The 16,197-nt window shown below is 45.9% G+C and overlaps 2 protein-coding genes across 5 annotated transcripts in view; both read left to right on the forward strand.

The window, feature by feature from the left end:
• The window catches only part of rgl1 (ral guanine nucleotide dissociation stimulator-like 1), a 29,540-nt gene extending 20,087 nt beyond the window's left edge, over positions 1 to 9,453 (forward strand). For both annotated transcript variants that reach the window (XM_031574586.2, XM_012821674.3), the window contains exons 6-18: positions 1,014 to 1,138; positions 1,384 to 1,599; positions 2,013 to 2,116; positions 2,431 to 2,515; positions 3,433 to 3,522; positions 3,661 to 3,747; positions 4,196 to 4,228; positions 4,382 to 4,503; positions 4,878 to 4,967; positions 5,297 to 5,477; positions 5,678 to 5,974; positions 6,397 to 6,511; positions 6,822 to 9,453. In XM_031574586.2, the coding sequence (XP_031430446.1) occupies positions 1,014 to 1,138; positions 1,384 to 1,599; positions 2,013 to 2,116; positions 2,431 to 2,515; positions 3,433 to 3,522; positions 3,661 to 3,747; positions 4,196 to 4,228; positions 4,382 to 4,503; positions 4,878 to 4,967; positions 5,297 to 5,477; positions 5,678 to 5,974; positions 6,397 to 6,511; positions 6,822 to 7,009 (1,733 nt within the window). In that variant the 3' untranslated portion in view covers positions 7,010 to 9,453. The remainder of the gene's footprint in view (positions 1 to 1,013; positions 1,139 to 1,383; positions 1,600 to 2,012; positions 2,117 to 2,430; positions 2,516 to 3,432; positions 3,523 to 3,660; positions 3,748 to 4,195; positions 4,229 to 4,381; positions 4,504 to 4,877; positions 4,968 to 5,296; positions 5,478 to 5,677; positions 5,975 to 6,396; positions 6,512 to 6,821) is intronic.
• Positions 9,454 to 9,950: 497 nt separating this feature from the next.
• On the forward strand, positions 9,951 to 15,775 carry plin3 (perilipin 3). Of its 3 annotated transcripts, none has more exons than XM_012821721.3 (8): positions 9,951 to 10,112; positions 11,259 to 11,338; positions 11,544 to 11,739; positions 12,351 to 12,433; positions 13,274 to 13,490; positions 13,895 to 14,313; positions 14,596 to 14,814; positions 15,105 to 15,775. In XM_012821721.3, the coding sequence occupies exons 2-8, from the start codon at positions 11,279 to 11,281 to the stop codon at positions 15,240 to 15,242; spliced, it is 1,332 nt and encodes a 443-aa protein (XP_012677175.2). In that variant the 5' UTR covers positions 9,951 to 10,112; positions 11,259 to 11,278; the 3' UTR covers positions 15,243 to 15,775. The 3 variants fall into 3 exon arrangements, with proteins under 3 accessions (XP_012677175.2, XP_031430448.1, XP_031430447.1); XM_031574588.2 differs by lacking the exon at positions 9,951 to 10,112 and adding an exon at positions 10,226 to 10,371; XM_031574587.2 differs by lacking the exon at positions 9,951 to 10,112 and adding an exon at positions 10,437 to 10,842.
• The last annotated feature ends 422 nt before the right edge of the window (positions 15,776 to 16,197 follow it).

The raw sequence follows: 16,197 nt of genomic DNA on the forward strand, positions 1-16,197 counted from the left end.
AGTTAATCGCACCAATAGTTGTCTGCTTCTCACCAAGCTGCTTGCCGATGGTTTTGTAACCCATTCCAGCCTTGTGCAGGTCTACAATCTTATCTCTGACGTCCTTGGTCAACTCTTTGGTCTTGCCCATGGTGGTGAGGTTGAAGGTGTGAAGTATGATTCTTTGGACAGGTTTCTTTTATACACGTCACCAGTTGAGATCAGGTGTACCTTGTTAGGCCTAATGAGGACTAATCTGTGTGCTTCTTGGGCACATAACTGGTCATTGGGAGCCAGAATTCTTGCTGTTTGCTTGGGGGTTCAAATACTTATTTTCTGCATTAAATACAAATAAAGTCATAAATGTTATAAAATGCAGTTTTCTGGATTTTTTGGTTGATATTCTATTTCTCACTGTTAAAATACACCTACCACTACAATTATAGATCACACATTTCTTTGCAAGTGGCCAAACTTGCGAAATCGACTGTATCTCCATCTTCCTCCTTCTCTTCCCTCAGTTGCACCATATCTCTCTCAGTGTGTCTCTCTTGGTGTGTCTGTCTCACTCACTGTCTCACTCACTGTCTCACTCACTGTCTCACTCACTGTCTCACTCACTGTCTCACTCACTGTTTCTCACTCACTGTTTCTCACTCACTGTGTCTGTCTCACTCACTGTTTCTCACTCACTGTCTCACTCACTGTCTCACTCACTGTTTCTCACTCACTGTCTCACTCACTGTCTCACTCACTGTCTCACTCACTGTCTCACTCACTGTCTCACTCACTGTGTCTGTCTTACTGTCTCTCACTATGTCTCTCTTTTTCACTCTCTGTGTCCTTCATTTTTTTTCTCCCACTGTCCTGTCCTCTCCTTCTTTCTTTTCCCCTACTCTGTCTCTGTCTGTGTCTTTTCTCTCCCTCTCTCCCTCGTTCTCCAGCACACCATCACCCACTGGAGCTAAATCTGTATCTGTTCTTCTGCCCCTCTGCGCTCAAAACTCACCTCCGCTCTCTTGGCTCTCCCATAGGAGGTTTCCATGGCAACAGCCCCTTCTGCCTCGGGGAGGATGAGGACGTGGAGATCGAGGCACAGGAGGACTTCCTGTCCTTTGAAGTGGATATGGTGGCCGAGCAGCTGACCTACATGGACGCAGTAAGTCTCAGTGCTTTCTCTCGAATCTCGACAAAGCCTCCAGAGTTAAGGTTCAGGAAGTCAGTGTATTTTTATCACTGACTTATAAAATAACAAGAAAGACATTTTTATGAACCTATACGCTGCTTCTCCAGTCTCTTGGTGCCTTTCTGTGCCTGCTTTGACACGATTTCGTTGGTCTCAAACCCACGTTTGACTGACATCTCTGACACGACCTCCACCTTCCTCCTCGTCTGTCCCCCCAGCTGCTGTTTAAGAAGGTGGTGCCGCACCACTGCCTGGGCTCCATCTGGTCCCAGCGGGACAAGAAGAAGAACAAGCATAGTGCGCCCACCATCCGCGCCACCATCGCCCAGTTCAACGCCGTGGCCGCGTGCGTGGTGAGCACCGTGCTCCACCGCCGGCAGATCCGACCGCACGTGCGTGCCCGCATCATCCAGCGCTGGATAGACATTGCACAGGTGGGCGCCGCAGACACGCGCACACACACACACACACACACACACACACACACACACACACACACAAATACACACGCGCACACACACACACACACACACACATGCAGACACACACACAAAAACAAATACACATACACACTCATAGACACAGGCTCATGCATACTTGTCTAAACCGTTATCAAGTGGAATGGATATTATGGATTATGTGCTTGCTGGCTGTCCAACCACCATTTTGCATATCTGCATATTTGTAATGCGTTTTGAAAAGGACATGTAGAACAAGGACAATATGAGTGGAATATTTTTACTGTTCATTCAAGTTTGTGTTTGTTTCTTGAAAGTGACTCATCCTCTTAAAATTCCATTTCTTCCCCTTTCATTTCTTCTCTTTCTCTCTCAACTTCTGCTTTCAGGAGTGTCGCATTCGTAAGAACTTCTCCTCCCTGCGTGCTATCGTCTCTGCACTTCAGTCCAACCCCATCTACAGACTCAAGAGGACGTGGGCCTGTGTGCACAAGTGCGTATCTGTCCCCATCTCCCCTCCTCTCTCCTCCCCTCTCCTCTTTTCTGTTCTGTTCTGTTCTGTCTCTCTGTATGCCTGTCAGTAAAGCTCTGTGCTATCAGCCAAAGCCTTATGATCTGATAAATTAACTGCTGATTAGCTCGACCAATCAATATAATCCACTGGAGAGTAAACACCAGACTAGGCATTGATTTGGCCAGGCTTCCTTTTTTGGCATGAATGAGATTCATCCTCTCTCTCTCTCTCTCTCGCTCTCTTTCCCTATCACTCACTCTGTGCTAATCCTCTTCCTCTCTTGGGGCCTCCAGGGACAGCATGCATGTGTTTGAGGAGCTGTCGGACATCTTCTCCGATCACAACAACTACCTGACTAGCCGAGAGCTCCTGATGAAGGTGAGGAAGGCCTCTTCAACCCCTCCGCTTCTCCCTTTACTCATGATGTGCCCCCCCCCTCCTCTTCAACCCCTCCGCTTCTCCCTTTACTCATGATGTGCCCCCCCCTCCTCTCCTCTTCAACCCCTCTGCTTCTCCCTTTACTCATGATGTGCCCCCCCCCCTCCTCTTCAACCCCTCCGCTTCTCCCTTTACTCATGATGTGCCCCCCCCCTCCTCTCCTCTTCAACCCCTCTGCTTCTCCCTTTACTCATGATGTGCCCCCCCCCTCCTCTTCAACCCCCTCCGCTTCTCCCTTTACTCATGATGTGCCCCCCCCCCCCCCTCCTCTTCAACCCTCCGCTTCTCCCTTTACTCATGATGTGCCCCCCCCCCTCCTCTTCAACCCCTCCGCTTCTCCCTTTACTCATGATGTGCCCCCCCCCCCTCTCCTCTTCAACCCCTCCGCTTCTCCCTTTACTCATGATGTGCCCCCCCCCTCCTCTTCAACCCCTCTGCTTCTCCCTTTACTCATGATGTGCCCCCCCCCTCCTCTTCAACCCCTCTGCTTCTCCCTTTACTCATGATGTGCCCCCCCTCTCCTCTTCAACCCCTCCGCTTCTCCCTTACTCATGATGTGCCCCCCCCCTCCTCTTCAACCCCTCTGCTTCTTCCCTTTACTCATGATGTGCCCCCCCCCTCCTCTTCAACCCCTCTGCTTCTCCCTTTACTCATGATGTGCCCCCCCCCCTCCTCTTCAACCCCTCTGCTTCTCCCTTTACTCATGATGTGCCCCCCCCTCCTCTTCAACCCCTCTGCTTTCTCCCTTTACTCATGATGTGCCCCCCCCCTCTCCTCTTCAACCCCTCTGCTTCTCCCTTTACTCATGATGTGCCCCCCCAACCCCTCATGTCTAAAACTGTGTGTTGTTGTTACAGGAGGGCACATCTAAGTTTGCCAGCATGGACAGCTGTGCTAAGGAACACCAGAAACGCTCCCAGAAGCGCCTGCAGCTGCAAAAGGAAATGGTACGTGAGTGGAAGTTGAACAGGAAGAGTGCAGATATTTTAGGAAGAGGGAAATAGGAAGGATGTGTTGAGAGTTTTTTTTTTTTTTCCTGTGTGGTGGCACGATCTAACCTCTGATGTTTACTGTCTGTTGCTCAGGGCGACATGCAGGGGACAATACCGTACCTCGGGACATTTCTAACGGACCTGACCATGCTGGACACAGCTTTGCCGGACTTTGTAGAGGTGAGACAACTCTCCTTAAAAACAAAACAAGCAAGAAAAAAAACATACGCAAACACACATGCTCTCTTTACTGCCTTTTCAAGGCGAGGCAACACAGGTTTATTTCTAGCACAGTTCACACACATTAGCAATCCAAAGTGCTTTACAAAGGAGCAGGTAAAGGAACATAAGAGATCCATTTCTCTGAGCGAGCAGCACTCGATTCTGTGCTGACTCCGGGGCAGATCTGGCCCACATGTGGCCCGGTTCTGGCTCAGGCCCACACTCTGTTGCCCATGCTCAGAGGAACAGAGGTGTTTTTTTTTTTAAGCCTTTCCACAGTATGTGAGAAATGTGGTGCGGACGGTTTCTCCCCCTCCGCGTGTTCCTGGCTGTGTTTGTGTTTCCAGAGCACAGCACACTGTGAAAGATCAGCTCTTGACAGTGGCCATCTTTGTGTCTCTTGCAGGGCGGCCTGATCAACTTCGAGAAGAGGCGCAGGGTGAGTTCTATTTTTGTACCCGCCATTGAGTCTGAGCGCCATTTGCTAGCTGTCTCGTTTTGTTTTGAACACATTGTGCGCTGTCTGAAAAGCCGACACATTGACGTGACTGAAACCAATCTCTCCCTCTCTCTCTCCTCTCTCTCTCTCCAGGAGTTTGAAGTGATTGCCCAGATAAAACTGCTTCAGTCTGCTTGCAACAGTTACTGTCTGAATCCCAACCAAACGTTCCTGCAGTGGTTCAGCAGTCAGCCCCAGCTGTCTGAGGAAGAAAGGTACATCACAGGTTCCTCATCACTTCTCTCACCTTTCCTGTTATCCAACCCTCTCGTCCTATTAGAGTCCGCAATTCTAATCCCATACATAGCATGTCCAATTCAGCAAATTGCTCTTCACAGTCCTCTAGCTGTCCGTTCAGTGTTTTTGCGCTCAGAAAAACTCTGGTGTTTGTACACAGTTCTGGCTCTGTAAATGGTAAACAAACATATTGGCTCGGGCCGAACCCTACACGATCCCAGCCAATCAACACAATGCTTCAGGAGCGCAGAAGGGAGGGGTGTAATTTGTTTGGCTGTTGAGCAAAAATCATAGCAAAAATCACAAATAAGGGTTCTTTCTGTTTGGATATTCATGTATTTATATTTCTCAGCTATGGTCTGTCCTGTGAGATTGAGGGGCTTGGAGACAGCAGTCCGACATCGCCCAAACCTCGCAAGAGTATGGTGAAGAGGCTAAGTCTGTAAGTGCATATTTATTTATATTTATATTTATTCCAGTCGCTGCAAACACATTACTGATAGCAGGGTGAGGCATGCTGAGGCATCTATCGACTGGGCTAATTGTTACATCTCTGCACAATTTGCAGTGTGTAGTTTATATATCAATTGTAAAAGTTGCCTTTAATTAAAACCGTACTTTAGTGAGAACACCATAATGAAAGGTAGTTTGAGAGAGACTAAGTAAGTTGTAAAACTAAAAAGACCGTGAGTTTGCTAATTCATAGCAGACATTTGCAGCACGTTGTTTTGACGTCGTTATCTGTCCTAATTTGTTCTCCTCCTTCGAAAGGCTATTCCTGGGAGCAGACACCACCACATCAAATTCCCCAATCAGGGAAACTCCTCGCTCGCCCCCTACTGGGAGTTCAGGGGAGAGCATGGACTCAGTCAGTGTGTCGTCCAGTGACTCAAGCCCCTCAGACAGCGAGGGAATGACCCCTACGCACTCCTCAGAGACCCAGCTGAAGAAGGTACACACACACACACACACACACACACACACACACACACACACACACACACACACATACAGAAGCTCACACAAACATATAAACCGACACATACAAACAAGCACAACTATAGCCCTGACTTCATACTACATACTGTACATATAATACTATGTACCAATTTTATTGTTATTGATCTGTTATCCCATGTGACTGTGACCTAGCTTTCAGAATCCTCCTCCTGTACCTCTCTGCACTCTATGGACACGACTTCATCTTCGGCCAGCAACCCTTTGAGCCTGGCGTCCCCCACCCAGCACTCGGCCAGCAACCCTTTGAGCCTGGCCTCCCCGACTCAGCCCTCGGCGCCCCACTGCACCCACCGCCGCTCGTCCTCCCTCACCCCCATGACCCCCACCTCCCCCAGCCTGCCCCCCGCCTACAACACGCAAGCCCAGGACGCCTGCATCATCCGCGTCAGCCTGGAGCAAGGCAACGGCAACCTCTACAAGAGCATCATGGTAAGTGTGTGTGTCTGTGTGTGTGGAGCGTGGGTCCACGAAGCGCTCCACAACGTGCGCCACAAAGCAAGATTAGTGATTTAAGCCTTTAATAACAGTGGGTAGAATCCAAAATTGCACCCTTAACATAAGTCCACTTACCAGAATTAAGGTTTTCAGGGTTTACGTAGCACAGCTAGCAAGCAAACACAGAAATTGTACTTTGTGGTGTCTGACATTGTAGTGAACATTAATACTGCTGTTGTAAGTGCTGTTTGAATGTAGGACTAAATGTCTGAGTTTGAGTTCAGGCAGCTTATAAGCAGTTTAGGCAGAAATAAGTGCTCAATTTCCTTACTTCTCAAAATGTCCTTAAAGTAGTTGAATGTAAGTGAATGGTAGTCGAATGTGTGTGAATGACATTTGCCATCCTCTCCTCTCAGCTGACCAGTCAGGATAAGACCCCAGCAGTCATCTCCAGAGCCATGGCCAAGCACAACCTGGAGGAGGAGCAAGCTGATGAGTATGAGCTGGTGCAGGTCATCTCTGAAGAGAGAGGTGAGCAGTTAAAATACTCCGTCAATTTACATGTATTTGTATTTTTTTCTTAATTTTTTTCTATGTGATTCTCTAGTACCCTTTCTTGTCATATGACATTGCACCCCTGAGTTCAAATACATTTTTAGAAAAAGGTTCCCCCCTCCTCCTTCAACCACTACAACATAAACAACTCTTATGAGACAATAAACCTCTGCAGTTGATCATATTTGTTCTAGTTTCGAAGTTTTCGATTCACTATGTTGTCGCTGTTTTTGTCCTCAAAAATACTCACTCACCTTCTCTTCCCTCCCTCCCTTTCTTTCCCCAGAGCTGGTGATCCCTGACAACGCCAATGTGTTTTACGCCATGAACACCTCAGTCAACTTCGACTTCCTGCTACGTCTGCGCGGCACTGAGGGGCGGACAGTTCAGCTGCGCAGTCGCTGCAGCTCCACGCTCCCCCGCGCCCAGCAGCGCAGCAGCCTGTCGCACCGCCTCAGCAAGGTCACTTTGTGACCCCCGCAGGGTGCTGGGGTCACCGGGCGTCGTGGGGGGGGGGGGGGGGGGGGGGGGGAGGGTGAAGGAGACGATGAACCCAAGGGTGTTTGAGGTGTGGGTTGGATTTTGGACTGTTTTAACTATAAGCTGGAGATGAAGGGTGGCAGATAGCAAAGATGTGAACTCTGAGGTGGGTTGAGATGATGATAATGATGAACTGTTTTTTTTTATCTTATCCCCCTTTAAGTATCTGCCTGCACAAGCCTGCCTCACCCTGCTATAGCTGCCCCCCCCCCCCCCCCCCCCCCCCCCAGCCTCACTTCCTGTCCTGTAGTAGCCTGTGCCTTCCACAGCCTTAGCCCTGGCATATGCCCACGTGGCCTGGAAGACGCCCAGTTAGCCACTGACTCCGACACGGATCCGGCCCAGAGTGGGGCCAGGTCCGTTTCAGAGGCTGGCTGCTACCTAAAGAGGTGAGCCGTGGAGGAATTTATGAGTGACCCCGATGGCGGTTGGTCTTGTGGGACTGCGATGAAGCTGCCATAGGGGGGTGATGACGACTCCTCCCGTTCACCTCCCAGCTCGTCCTCCTCCCCACTCCGGGCTGTTTTTGGTTTTGCACACGTGCAGGAGAAGCCTCCTGCTTACCGTCAGTATTGTTCAGCCTTTAAAAAAGAAAAGAAATCTCTCTTGTTCCACTCCCTCCCTCTCTCTTTCTCTCTCTCTCTCTCTCTCTCTCTCTCTCTCTTCTGTGAGCATCACAAATCACGAGCAGAGGAGGAATTGACAGAGACTAATGTCAGATCTGTTGCTCTGAGTGTAGACAGAGAAGGACATTTTTCAAAAGAGACCATTCTCAGATCTGTTGCCTTGAGCAGAGATAATGACAACAATGATGGTCCAGCTGTAAGCTGGAGACATTTCAGAAGAGACTGAGCGCATACCTATTGCCTTGAGCGAAGGAGACGGAGGAGCAGACATTTCTACAGAGACTGAACTCAAATCTGTTGCCTTGAGCGATGATGGTAATGGAGGAGGAAATGTTTCAGAAAAAGACTGTTCTCAGATCTGTTGCCTTGAGCTATAGTGAAGACGAGTGAATGAAATCTTGTGTCCCCCTGTTGGGAAGGGGAGGTGGTGGATCCCTGTGATGCCATGTTGCTTGCCGTCCGCTCCATTTGTGCACCGTGTGGACAAGCGCGGACCCGTACCTCTCGTGTTTCCTGCGAGCTATGTGACGAATGCATTGGAGATTGCATTCCGATTGGTTCCTACTTGGTTATAACAAGTTCAATTCTTGTATATTCTTTCAGTATTTCTCTCTTTCACCACTTTTTGGGTGTTTTTGTCTTTTATTATGTTCTCCTGTGAAGGTCGTAGCAGTCACACCTGTTGTCAGTCTGGTGGGTTTCTAACTGTAAGCCAGGGGCAAGAGAGCTGCCTGGGTTAGCCATCTGTATCAGAGTTGCAGCCAGAAAGAGTCAGCGCGGTGTTTTTCTGCAATCATCCCTGGTCTTCACCTTCTCTTTGCTTTCACACTTTGAATTAAATTGTATTATATTTTCTTTGTTGTTTTATTTTTTATATGTCATTTTTGTCACATGGAGAGAAAGAAATATTAATGTTAAGAGAGTGCAAAGAGAATGACACGGTGGTTTTAATTACTGTCTCTAATTTGTTGACAGAAGCCTCGTCAAGAATTCATGAAAGTATGCCGTGAGACGTGACAGGAGGCAGACACTAGTGTTATGCAGTGTTCTTATTAAAAAAAAAAATCGGTGAATGTTTCTTCACCACACACCTCCCCCCTCCCCCTCACCTCTCAGTAGAGCCCCTTAATTCAATGAAATGGAGTCCCATGGTGCACACAACCCCTCTTCATGACACTAAATCACTTGTTCCCCAATTCGCCCTTCCACACACACACACAGCGCAGTAGTGTTCTTTTCCCCTGACCGCAGTCAGTCATTTCCCAGTGTCACTGACCCACAGTTTACACTCTAATCTAATGCTATTCACCTCCATCCCATAATATCCCCCCCCGTCCCGTCCTGTCCCAGTAACTCTTCAAGCCTGCACTCAGACTGACACTAATTCTGTTTATGTTGCCTCTAGCTCCGCCATGCTGCTGCTGCTGTTGTTGTTGCTGTTGTTGTTGACTGTGCCATATTCACATAGACATCCAATGTTTTCATGCTAACTCAATAGCCTAGAAAAGCTGACAGTGATGCATTCAGATGTGTGTCATCTCTATCTATCCCTCCATCAGCCCTCAATGTAAGCAGTTACGCTTCACCAGGGTGCTCTGGAGTGATGGAGAGAGGAGTGGTTACTGAGTCATTGTCATGAATTTGATTAAATGCAGCACTTGTGGATTTTCTCTCTGTTTTGAGTATTTTCTTCACTGCCAAAGAATTCTCTATCTACAAATGTCAATGAATAAATTATTATTATTATCATTACTATGATGGTGTGCGTCTTGTTTTTTCACCATGGTAACTGTCCTTAATAATAGTGGCAAAGAAATGTAAAAAAAAATCAGACGTTCGAACATGTAATGAAATGGATTCATGGATATTTAGTATTTTAGTTTTGAGGATATTAACAAATTCAGAAGACATGCGAGACCATTAGTAGTCAAAGACTGCCCTCGTGAGGTTCAAATATACATAACAACATACGATTTTTTTTTTGGACACACATACATAACAATAAGTGAGCCTATATTTACATCCATATCACAGCATTACCATATGTAATTCAGGTGTTGATGAAGAATTAGAAACCCTAAGGGAAAACACTGCGGTAAACTAGGTTTATGAACCAATAGGCCTACTCGACAAGTCCGTAAACGAATCCATTTCAACCACCGAGGCAAAACAATGTATAAAGTATAGGCGTAGTACAATTGCACCACAGTCGGTAAAGAATGTTACAGGCAGTCACATGATACTTCCGGTACAGTGCAATTAACGTTCGTTACACTTGAAGTGATTGGTTCCCTGTCAAGAAGGCTACTCCGCCTTGACAGTCCGCTCCCGGTCTACGAAGTTAAGCCCTTCGGACGTCGTTCGTCTCTGACAGGTCAACAGAGGACAGCGATTTGACAAGTTTACCGCAGGTCAGTGTGTGAGTCTGTTTTTGGATCAATGATCCGAGTCGTTCCTTCGTGTGGGTTAGTCCTAATTCTGTAAAATATCGTAGGCTACTCATAGCGCCTTTTAGTTGCGAAGAAGTTTGCCCTATTTACACGAATTGAGATTGCGAAAGATTTTGACTCAACAGTTGTTAGTTGATAGCCTAAATCTTGACCAACTATCACAGTATTATGATCAGTGCGAATAATGAAATGTATGTTGACTTGAACTCGGCTATTTCAGGTATAACTTAAACGTTTGCTGAAGTAACTTTATGACAAACGCTCGCTTTCTAAGACAATGATGATGTAGAAATAAGGTCCAGTTCTAAAACAAATGATAGCCTAGCCTAATGTTGAAATGTGAGTGGTTAATGTTATTCCAGAAATCTCTTTTTAAGTGGGTGAGAGTTTACATTTTGAAACACATTCTGGCAACACACCTATTGTGTTGTGCCACATTCTATTGCTTCCCAAACTGTTGCAGTTGCTTTTAATAGGCTACATTAGATCCACTGTGTGTGAAATAGCCAGGGGGGAGATATATTTCGGCCTTTAACACAGTTTCGTTTTAGATGCTGCATGTGAGAAAGTTTTGTTTAGCGTCGAGCTTGACTGGTAATAAAGTGTGTCCCATTAGGTACACTGAATGTTTGCTAATATTTCTTTAGTTTCTCTGGAGAGGGCACTGAGCATTTGAGTGGACCTAAAGGAGGTGACGACTCTGTTCTTGACGATGCTTACTATATCTGTAACTGATTGGAGAGGGCAACTGTTTAATCTGTTCAAATCTGTTATCTTGTTTTCTTCAGCATTATCTCACATATCTTATACTTTGACCGAAGGTCTGGCAAGGTCCTGACGTTTTTGACATTTGAGTCAAAGGTCATTTCTATGTAGGCTATGTGTCAGTATGTTAGCCGTAATTAAACTGTGGTGGATTTTGAAAGATGAACTGTGTGAGTCAAGCTACAAAGACAAAAGTAATAGTGAGTCATAGCCTGTATACCTTTACTCTAATTCCTATCCTTATAATCCTCACACATGATGATATTTATGCAGTAGTATTTCAAGTCTTGATTGGAAAAGAAAAGTGGTTGTTCAATCGAAACATGTATCTTTCTGTTTCAGTATACAGAAATTAAGGCAAAATGGAAGACCCCAAACAAACTGACTCCCAGCCAGATTCCCAGCCAGCTCAGGACCCACAGGTGAGGTGATGCCTAACATGCTCTCTCTGCTGTGGATTACTTATAGTACACTTGAGAAGTTAATGACTGAATTAGCCATTAGTCAGGTCAATCAAACATTTTAATGGTGTGTACTATCAGTAGTATAAAATATGGTGTGTGTGGTTGTCTTTATGACTCTCTCTCTCTCTCTCTCTCTCTCTCTCTCTCTCTCTGTCCCTTTCAGGGTGTGGTGTCCCGGGTTGGTAACCTTCCTCTGGTGAGCTCTGCCTATGAGATGCTGTCCAGCGCCTACAGCAGCACGATGCAGAGTGTGCCCCTGCTGAAGGGGGTGATGGATGTGGCTGAGAGTGGGGCTCGCACCCTGGGTGCGGCCGCCTCCACGGGCTCCAAGCCCATACTGGACCGCCTGGAGCCTCAGAGTAAGTCCACAGCACCAGGTGCTCTTCTGTGGAAGGTAGTGGACCGGTTTGGACTGTCTCTCTTGGACTTGCCTCAGGCAGATTGCCCCACCCCCATTGATCAAAGTTCTTCTTTGGCTTGTAGTTTGGTGTTTGGGGGCCTCGGGTATTGGGCCTTGCATTCTGTAAGAGCCGCAAAAGAATTCTGATTATTAATTAAAGGAATGAAACTGAATTGAATCAAACTAAATAGAGTAAGGCTAGTCTTAAAGGTCAAGCTGTTTTTTTGTGCCACTGTGGGCTTTTTTAGCCAATTATCCCACAGAGTCCCTGTTGGGTTTCAGCATAGCAAGAACAGGATTTAGGCCTTTCTGCTTCCTAATTAGCCAAAATGGAAAAGGTCTTTAGCATTTCCTAGATCACATGCATGGTTTCTATTGTTGGCACTTAGAGCATGGGGATCTCATTACCCACTTATTTCCTATGTTGGCTCTGCTATTGTAGTGCTTCCAAAATATCTGGCATATAATTATGTATTAATAAATCCAAACATAAACCGAGGACCTCGGAAATTCTCCCATCTTTTATTGGGCTCCCTCCATAGTGAATTCTTAATGGGTTTTCTATTTCAGTTACTGCTGTGAATCAATATGCCATGTTGGGACTGGATAAGGTGGAGCAGAAGCTCCCAATCCTGCAGCAGCCTGCAGATAAGGTAGGAGTTCACAAAGGAGTTTGTTTCATGAAGTAAATAGACACACTTTTATCTCTTTCCTCTGTCCAGCAAGTAGAGAAGCATCAGGCCATCCTTTGAAATGAAATTGGTCTCTTTTCACGATGATCTGCCAACTTGCTGACTATAACTTTCTGTTGCGACTGAATAGGACAGGAAAACAGCCATGTCTTCGTACTAGCAATGGGGACCTATTAGAAAGCGATAAAACAAGATGAATAGTTTTCTAATAGGTCCTTGTTTTTTTTTACATACTTACCTACATACCTTCCCAATTCTTTTTAGATTTGCATGTTGCAGAAAACCAACATATTTTTAAGGATGGCCTCATAAGGTTCCTAGTATTTTTTGGCGTGTACACTTTGATTCATTGATGTATTTTGTATACACTGCAAAAACTTCTGCTTTTAAAAACAAGAAACAAAATGGGGGATATATTACTTAAAATAATCAAGATTATCTGCCAACAGAACAGGAAAATTTGACTTTGACAAAGCAATTTTGTACTTTTGAATGGGTTTCAAGCCTTAACTTGCTCAGAACCAGTAATACAATCTCAGTAACGAGTTATAATAATGTATTAAGATAATTAAGGACTGAAACGCTTGAAGGAAATGAAATGTTCTAACATAAAAAATGCCTGGTAAGAAGAAATATCTTGTCAGACAAATACAAGCATATATTGCCTTGATTTAAGATATTTCATCTTACTAAGATTTAAATTTTTGCAGTGTGTGTGGTGCACTGAATAGCTAGCACTATAGCACTATGCCGTCAGAGATTATTTCTACATCAGTCTGTTTTTGTCTGCCTGTCATTAAGCTTTATTCAGACACAGTGGGGATGATGTACCAATCTGTTACTGGAGCCAAAGATGCCATGATCGGGGCGGTGATGGGCGGAGTGGAGAAGACCCGAGCAGCTGTGAACGAGAGCATAAACTCAGTGAGCCAAATGGTCAGCAGCGGGGTCAACCTGGCCCTGAGTCACTCCGAGAGCTGGGTGGACCATTACCTGCCTTTGAGTGAGAAAGAGCTGGGTGAGCCAACGATCTGTATCAGCTACTGCACAAATGTGGACAGACACAGATGCATTCATTAACTCCAGCATCTCAGTCATGATGAGAGCCTTTCAGTTTTACGTGACAACATGGTTGAAATGGCGAAAGCCCTACGTAATTTATTTTGTTTATTTGTCTACAGTCTTATAATTTGCGTATGAAAGTTTGTCATGAATCAGGGAGGCATTATCAGACACAGGGGTGTAGCTAGAAATGGGCACCCCCTAGAAAAATCTCTGCTTCTATAGTATAAATCCCAGAAATCTACCCTGCCTGCCGTGTCCTTTGGTTGTGCATGTTTGGCCCCTTGAATCTTTTAGGGTTTTCCACCCCTCTGTACACCCCTGATCACTCATAGTTCTGTTCCCCCCCCCCCTCCACAGCTGAGCTGTCTGAACCGGTCCCTAGTGAGGAGGCAGCAGCCATGGTGAGCTCCAGTCCTGCAGGTTCTGGTTCCAACTCCAGCCCCAGCGCCAGCTATTTTGTTCGCCTGGGCAAACTCTCTTCCAAGGTGCGTGAGCGTGCGTTGGAGCAGTCGCTGTCACGCGCCCGAAATGCCCGGGCCGCAACTCACACGGCCGTGACACAGATCAGCAGCACACTGGACCTGCTGGAGAATGCCCGCACCACACTGGTCACCGCCAACCAGCAGCTAGGGGGCGCTCCAGAGCAGCTGATGCAGCGCTGGAAAGAGTGGCAGCAAACGCAACAGCAGCAGCAGGGACAGCCACAGGAAGGACAGGGCCAAGGGGCGCAGGCGGAACAGAGCATGGAAGTGGATGAGACCAAGGACCATGGAGAGGTACCATGTGTTCCATTATTTTCAATATGTTTGAAATCTTCTCTAGGATTGGCCTCTTCATTCATTCAAAAAAACCTTGTTCACTACCATTGTGACCCCAGGGAAATATGTTCCTCCTTGCATGCTAGTTTTTGTCCCGAACACCCTAATTATTTTTCACTTCTACTAGTAAATCAAAAATATTAATATAAATATCCTACTACAGCTGTGTAACTAATAGATTTGTATTCTGCAAAATGGTGATTTTACTCCTAAACCCCATGTGTATGTGTGCTCCCGTAGCAGTTAGAAGGCTGGACTCTATCCATGGCGCGTGACCTGACGGGTCAGCTGCGCGTGGCCTGCGCCACAGTGGTGTCCAGTGCACAGGGTCTCCCCAGCACAGTGCAGGAGCAGCTGCTCAGCGCCCGCCGCACCGCCGAGGAGCTCCAGCGCTCCCTGGTCAACGCCAGCACACTAACACCACACCTCCTGCAGCAGACACGCAAGCAGATTACACAGGTCTCCAGACAAGTCTCTACCCATGGGCTGCCAGCATTTCACCCATATATATATTCTATTTATTATATACAGTAGTAGGCAGCACTCTCACTGCATACTGTTTGGTATATATAGGTTAACTATAGTTAAATATAGGTCAGATGTCTTTCCATTATTGTAAAGGTTTCTCATTTTTACACTCAAACTTAAGTGCCCTTCACAGATGTAGGGATTGGAATGTATGGAACAGTTTGAATCTATGCAATAAATCCACAAGCTTCAATAACAGGTATTCTTCCTTTTATTTTCAGGTGCGTCAGTCTCTGGACGGGGTGGTGGAGTACTTGCTCCACAACACCCCTCTGAACTGGCTGGTGGGGCCTTTTTCACCCCAGAACACTGAGAAGGTGGAGCCCGGAACTCAGCCAGCCCCCCCAAGTCAGGGCTGAGGACCGAGTGACAGAGACCGCAGCCAATGAAAGTGTATACTCCTTAAGTGCCCTTCAGAATAATACTATTAAGACGTGTGACGTTAGACCACTATTAAATAGTGTGTTTACATTAAAGCCTTGTCTATGCCATGAGTGTTAAACAATATGAATAATAAATACATATGTAATACAAGTATTTTAAGACAATAGAATTCATTGTAATATCATATTAGGCTTAAATTGACATTTAATGTACAACTCTGCCGCTTGTATGATTTGGTGCGATGCATTAAACAATGGCATCCCATAATATGTAGCATCCCATTAAAGATTTCGCTTTCATTTCCATGGCTAAAATAAGGCAAGGGTACAAATATCACAGGGTACAAATGTGCTCTATATTTTGTATGTAACAAGAGCATTTTACTTTGCTAACAAGTATTTCTAAAGTCAGTGATTTTTATTGCAATTTTGATTGATGATATAAAAAGATACATGAAAAGTTCAGCTGTAGCCTACATGTATTATTAATAAAGCATTCTGACAAATTCCTTGTTGCTGTTTAGAAGCATGTTTCCTTTACAACTGAGCTGTTATTTAAATATTCTTTTGCAATTCCTGTACACTTTTAATGGTTAAGTGTGATATGACACCTGCACCTGACACCAAACATACGACACCTGCAAAATTGCACATAGCCTACATATGAAATGGGTGTCCAATGGGTGTCCTTGGGGCCACCACCTCACTACTTTCGATGAATCGATGATGTTCACATAGGCTATGCTTTTGAAAATGATTAGTTATTTATCATAAAGCAGATGATGATAAAGACACTAAGGTTTTCTTGACGGGGTACAATGCATGTTCTTGTTCTTTCTTGACCCACTCTCACAACCGGACTTGCAGGAGAATAACACAGTGGCATGTGATGCGTCGCTTTTCTTTTGGCCAGTGTTGTGCATTGATGAAA

Source organism: Clupea harengus, chromosome 10, assembly GCF_900700415.2.
Source record: "Clupea harengus chromosome 10, Ch_v2.0.2, whole genome shotgun sequence".
NCBI lineage: Eukaryota > Metazoa > Chordata > Actinopteri > Clupeiformes > Clupeidae > Clupea > Clupea harengus.

Excerpts from the sequence above, each read along its gene's own strand:
- plin3 (XM_012821721.3), top strand. The coding sequence starts at position 11,279 with ATGGAAGACCCCAAACAAACTGACTCCCAGCCAGATTCCCAGCCAGCT. Across the intron at positions 11,339-11,543 it reads AGCCAGCTCAGGACCCACAG|GGTGTGGTGTCCCGGGTTGG; the intron begins GTGAGGTGATGC and ends TGTCCCTTTCAG. Across the intron at positions 11,740-12,350 it reads GGACCGCCTGGAGCCTCAGA|TTACTGCTGTGAATCAATAT; the intron begins GTAAGTCCACAG and ends TTTCTATTTCAG.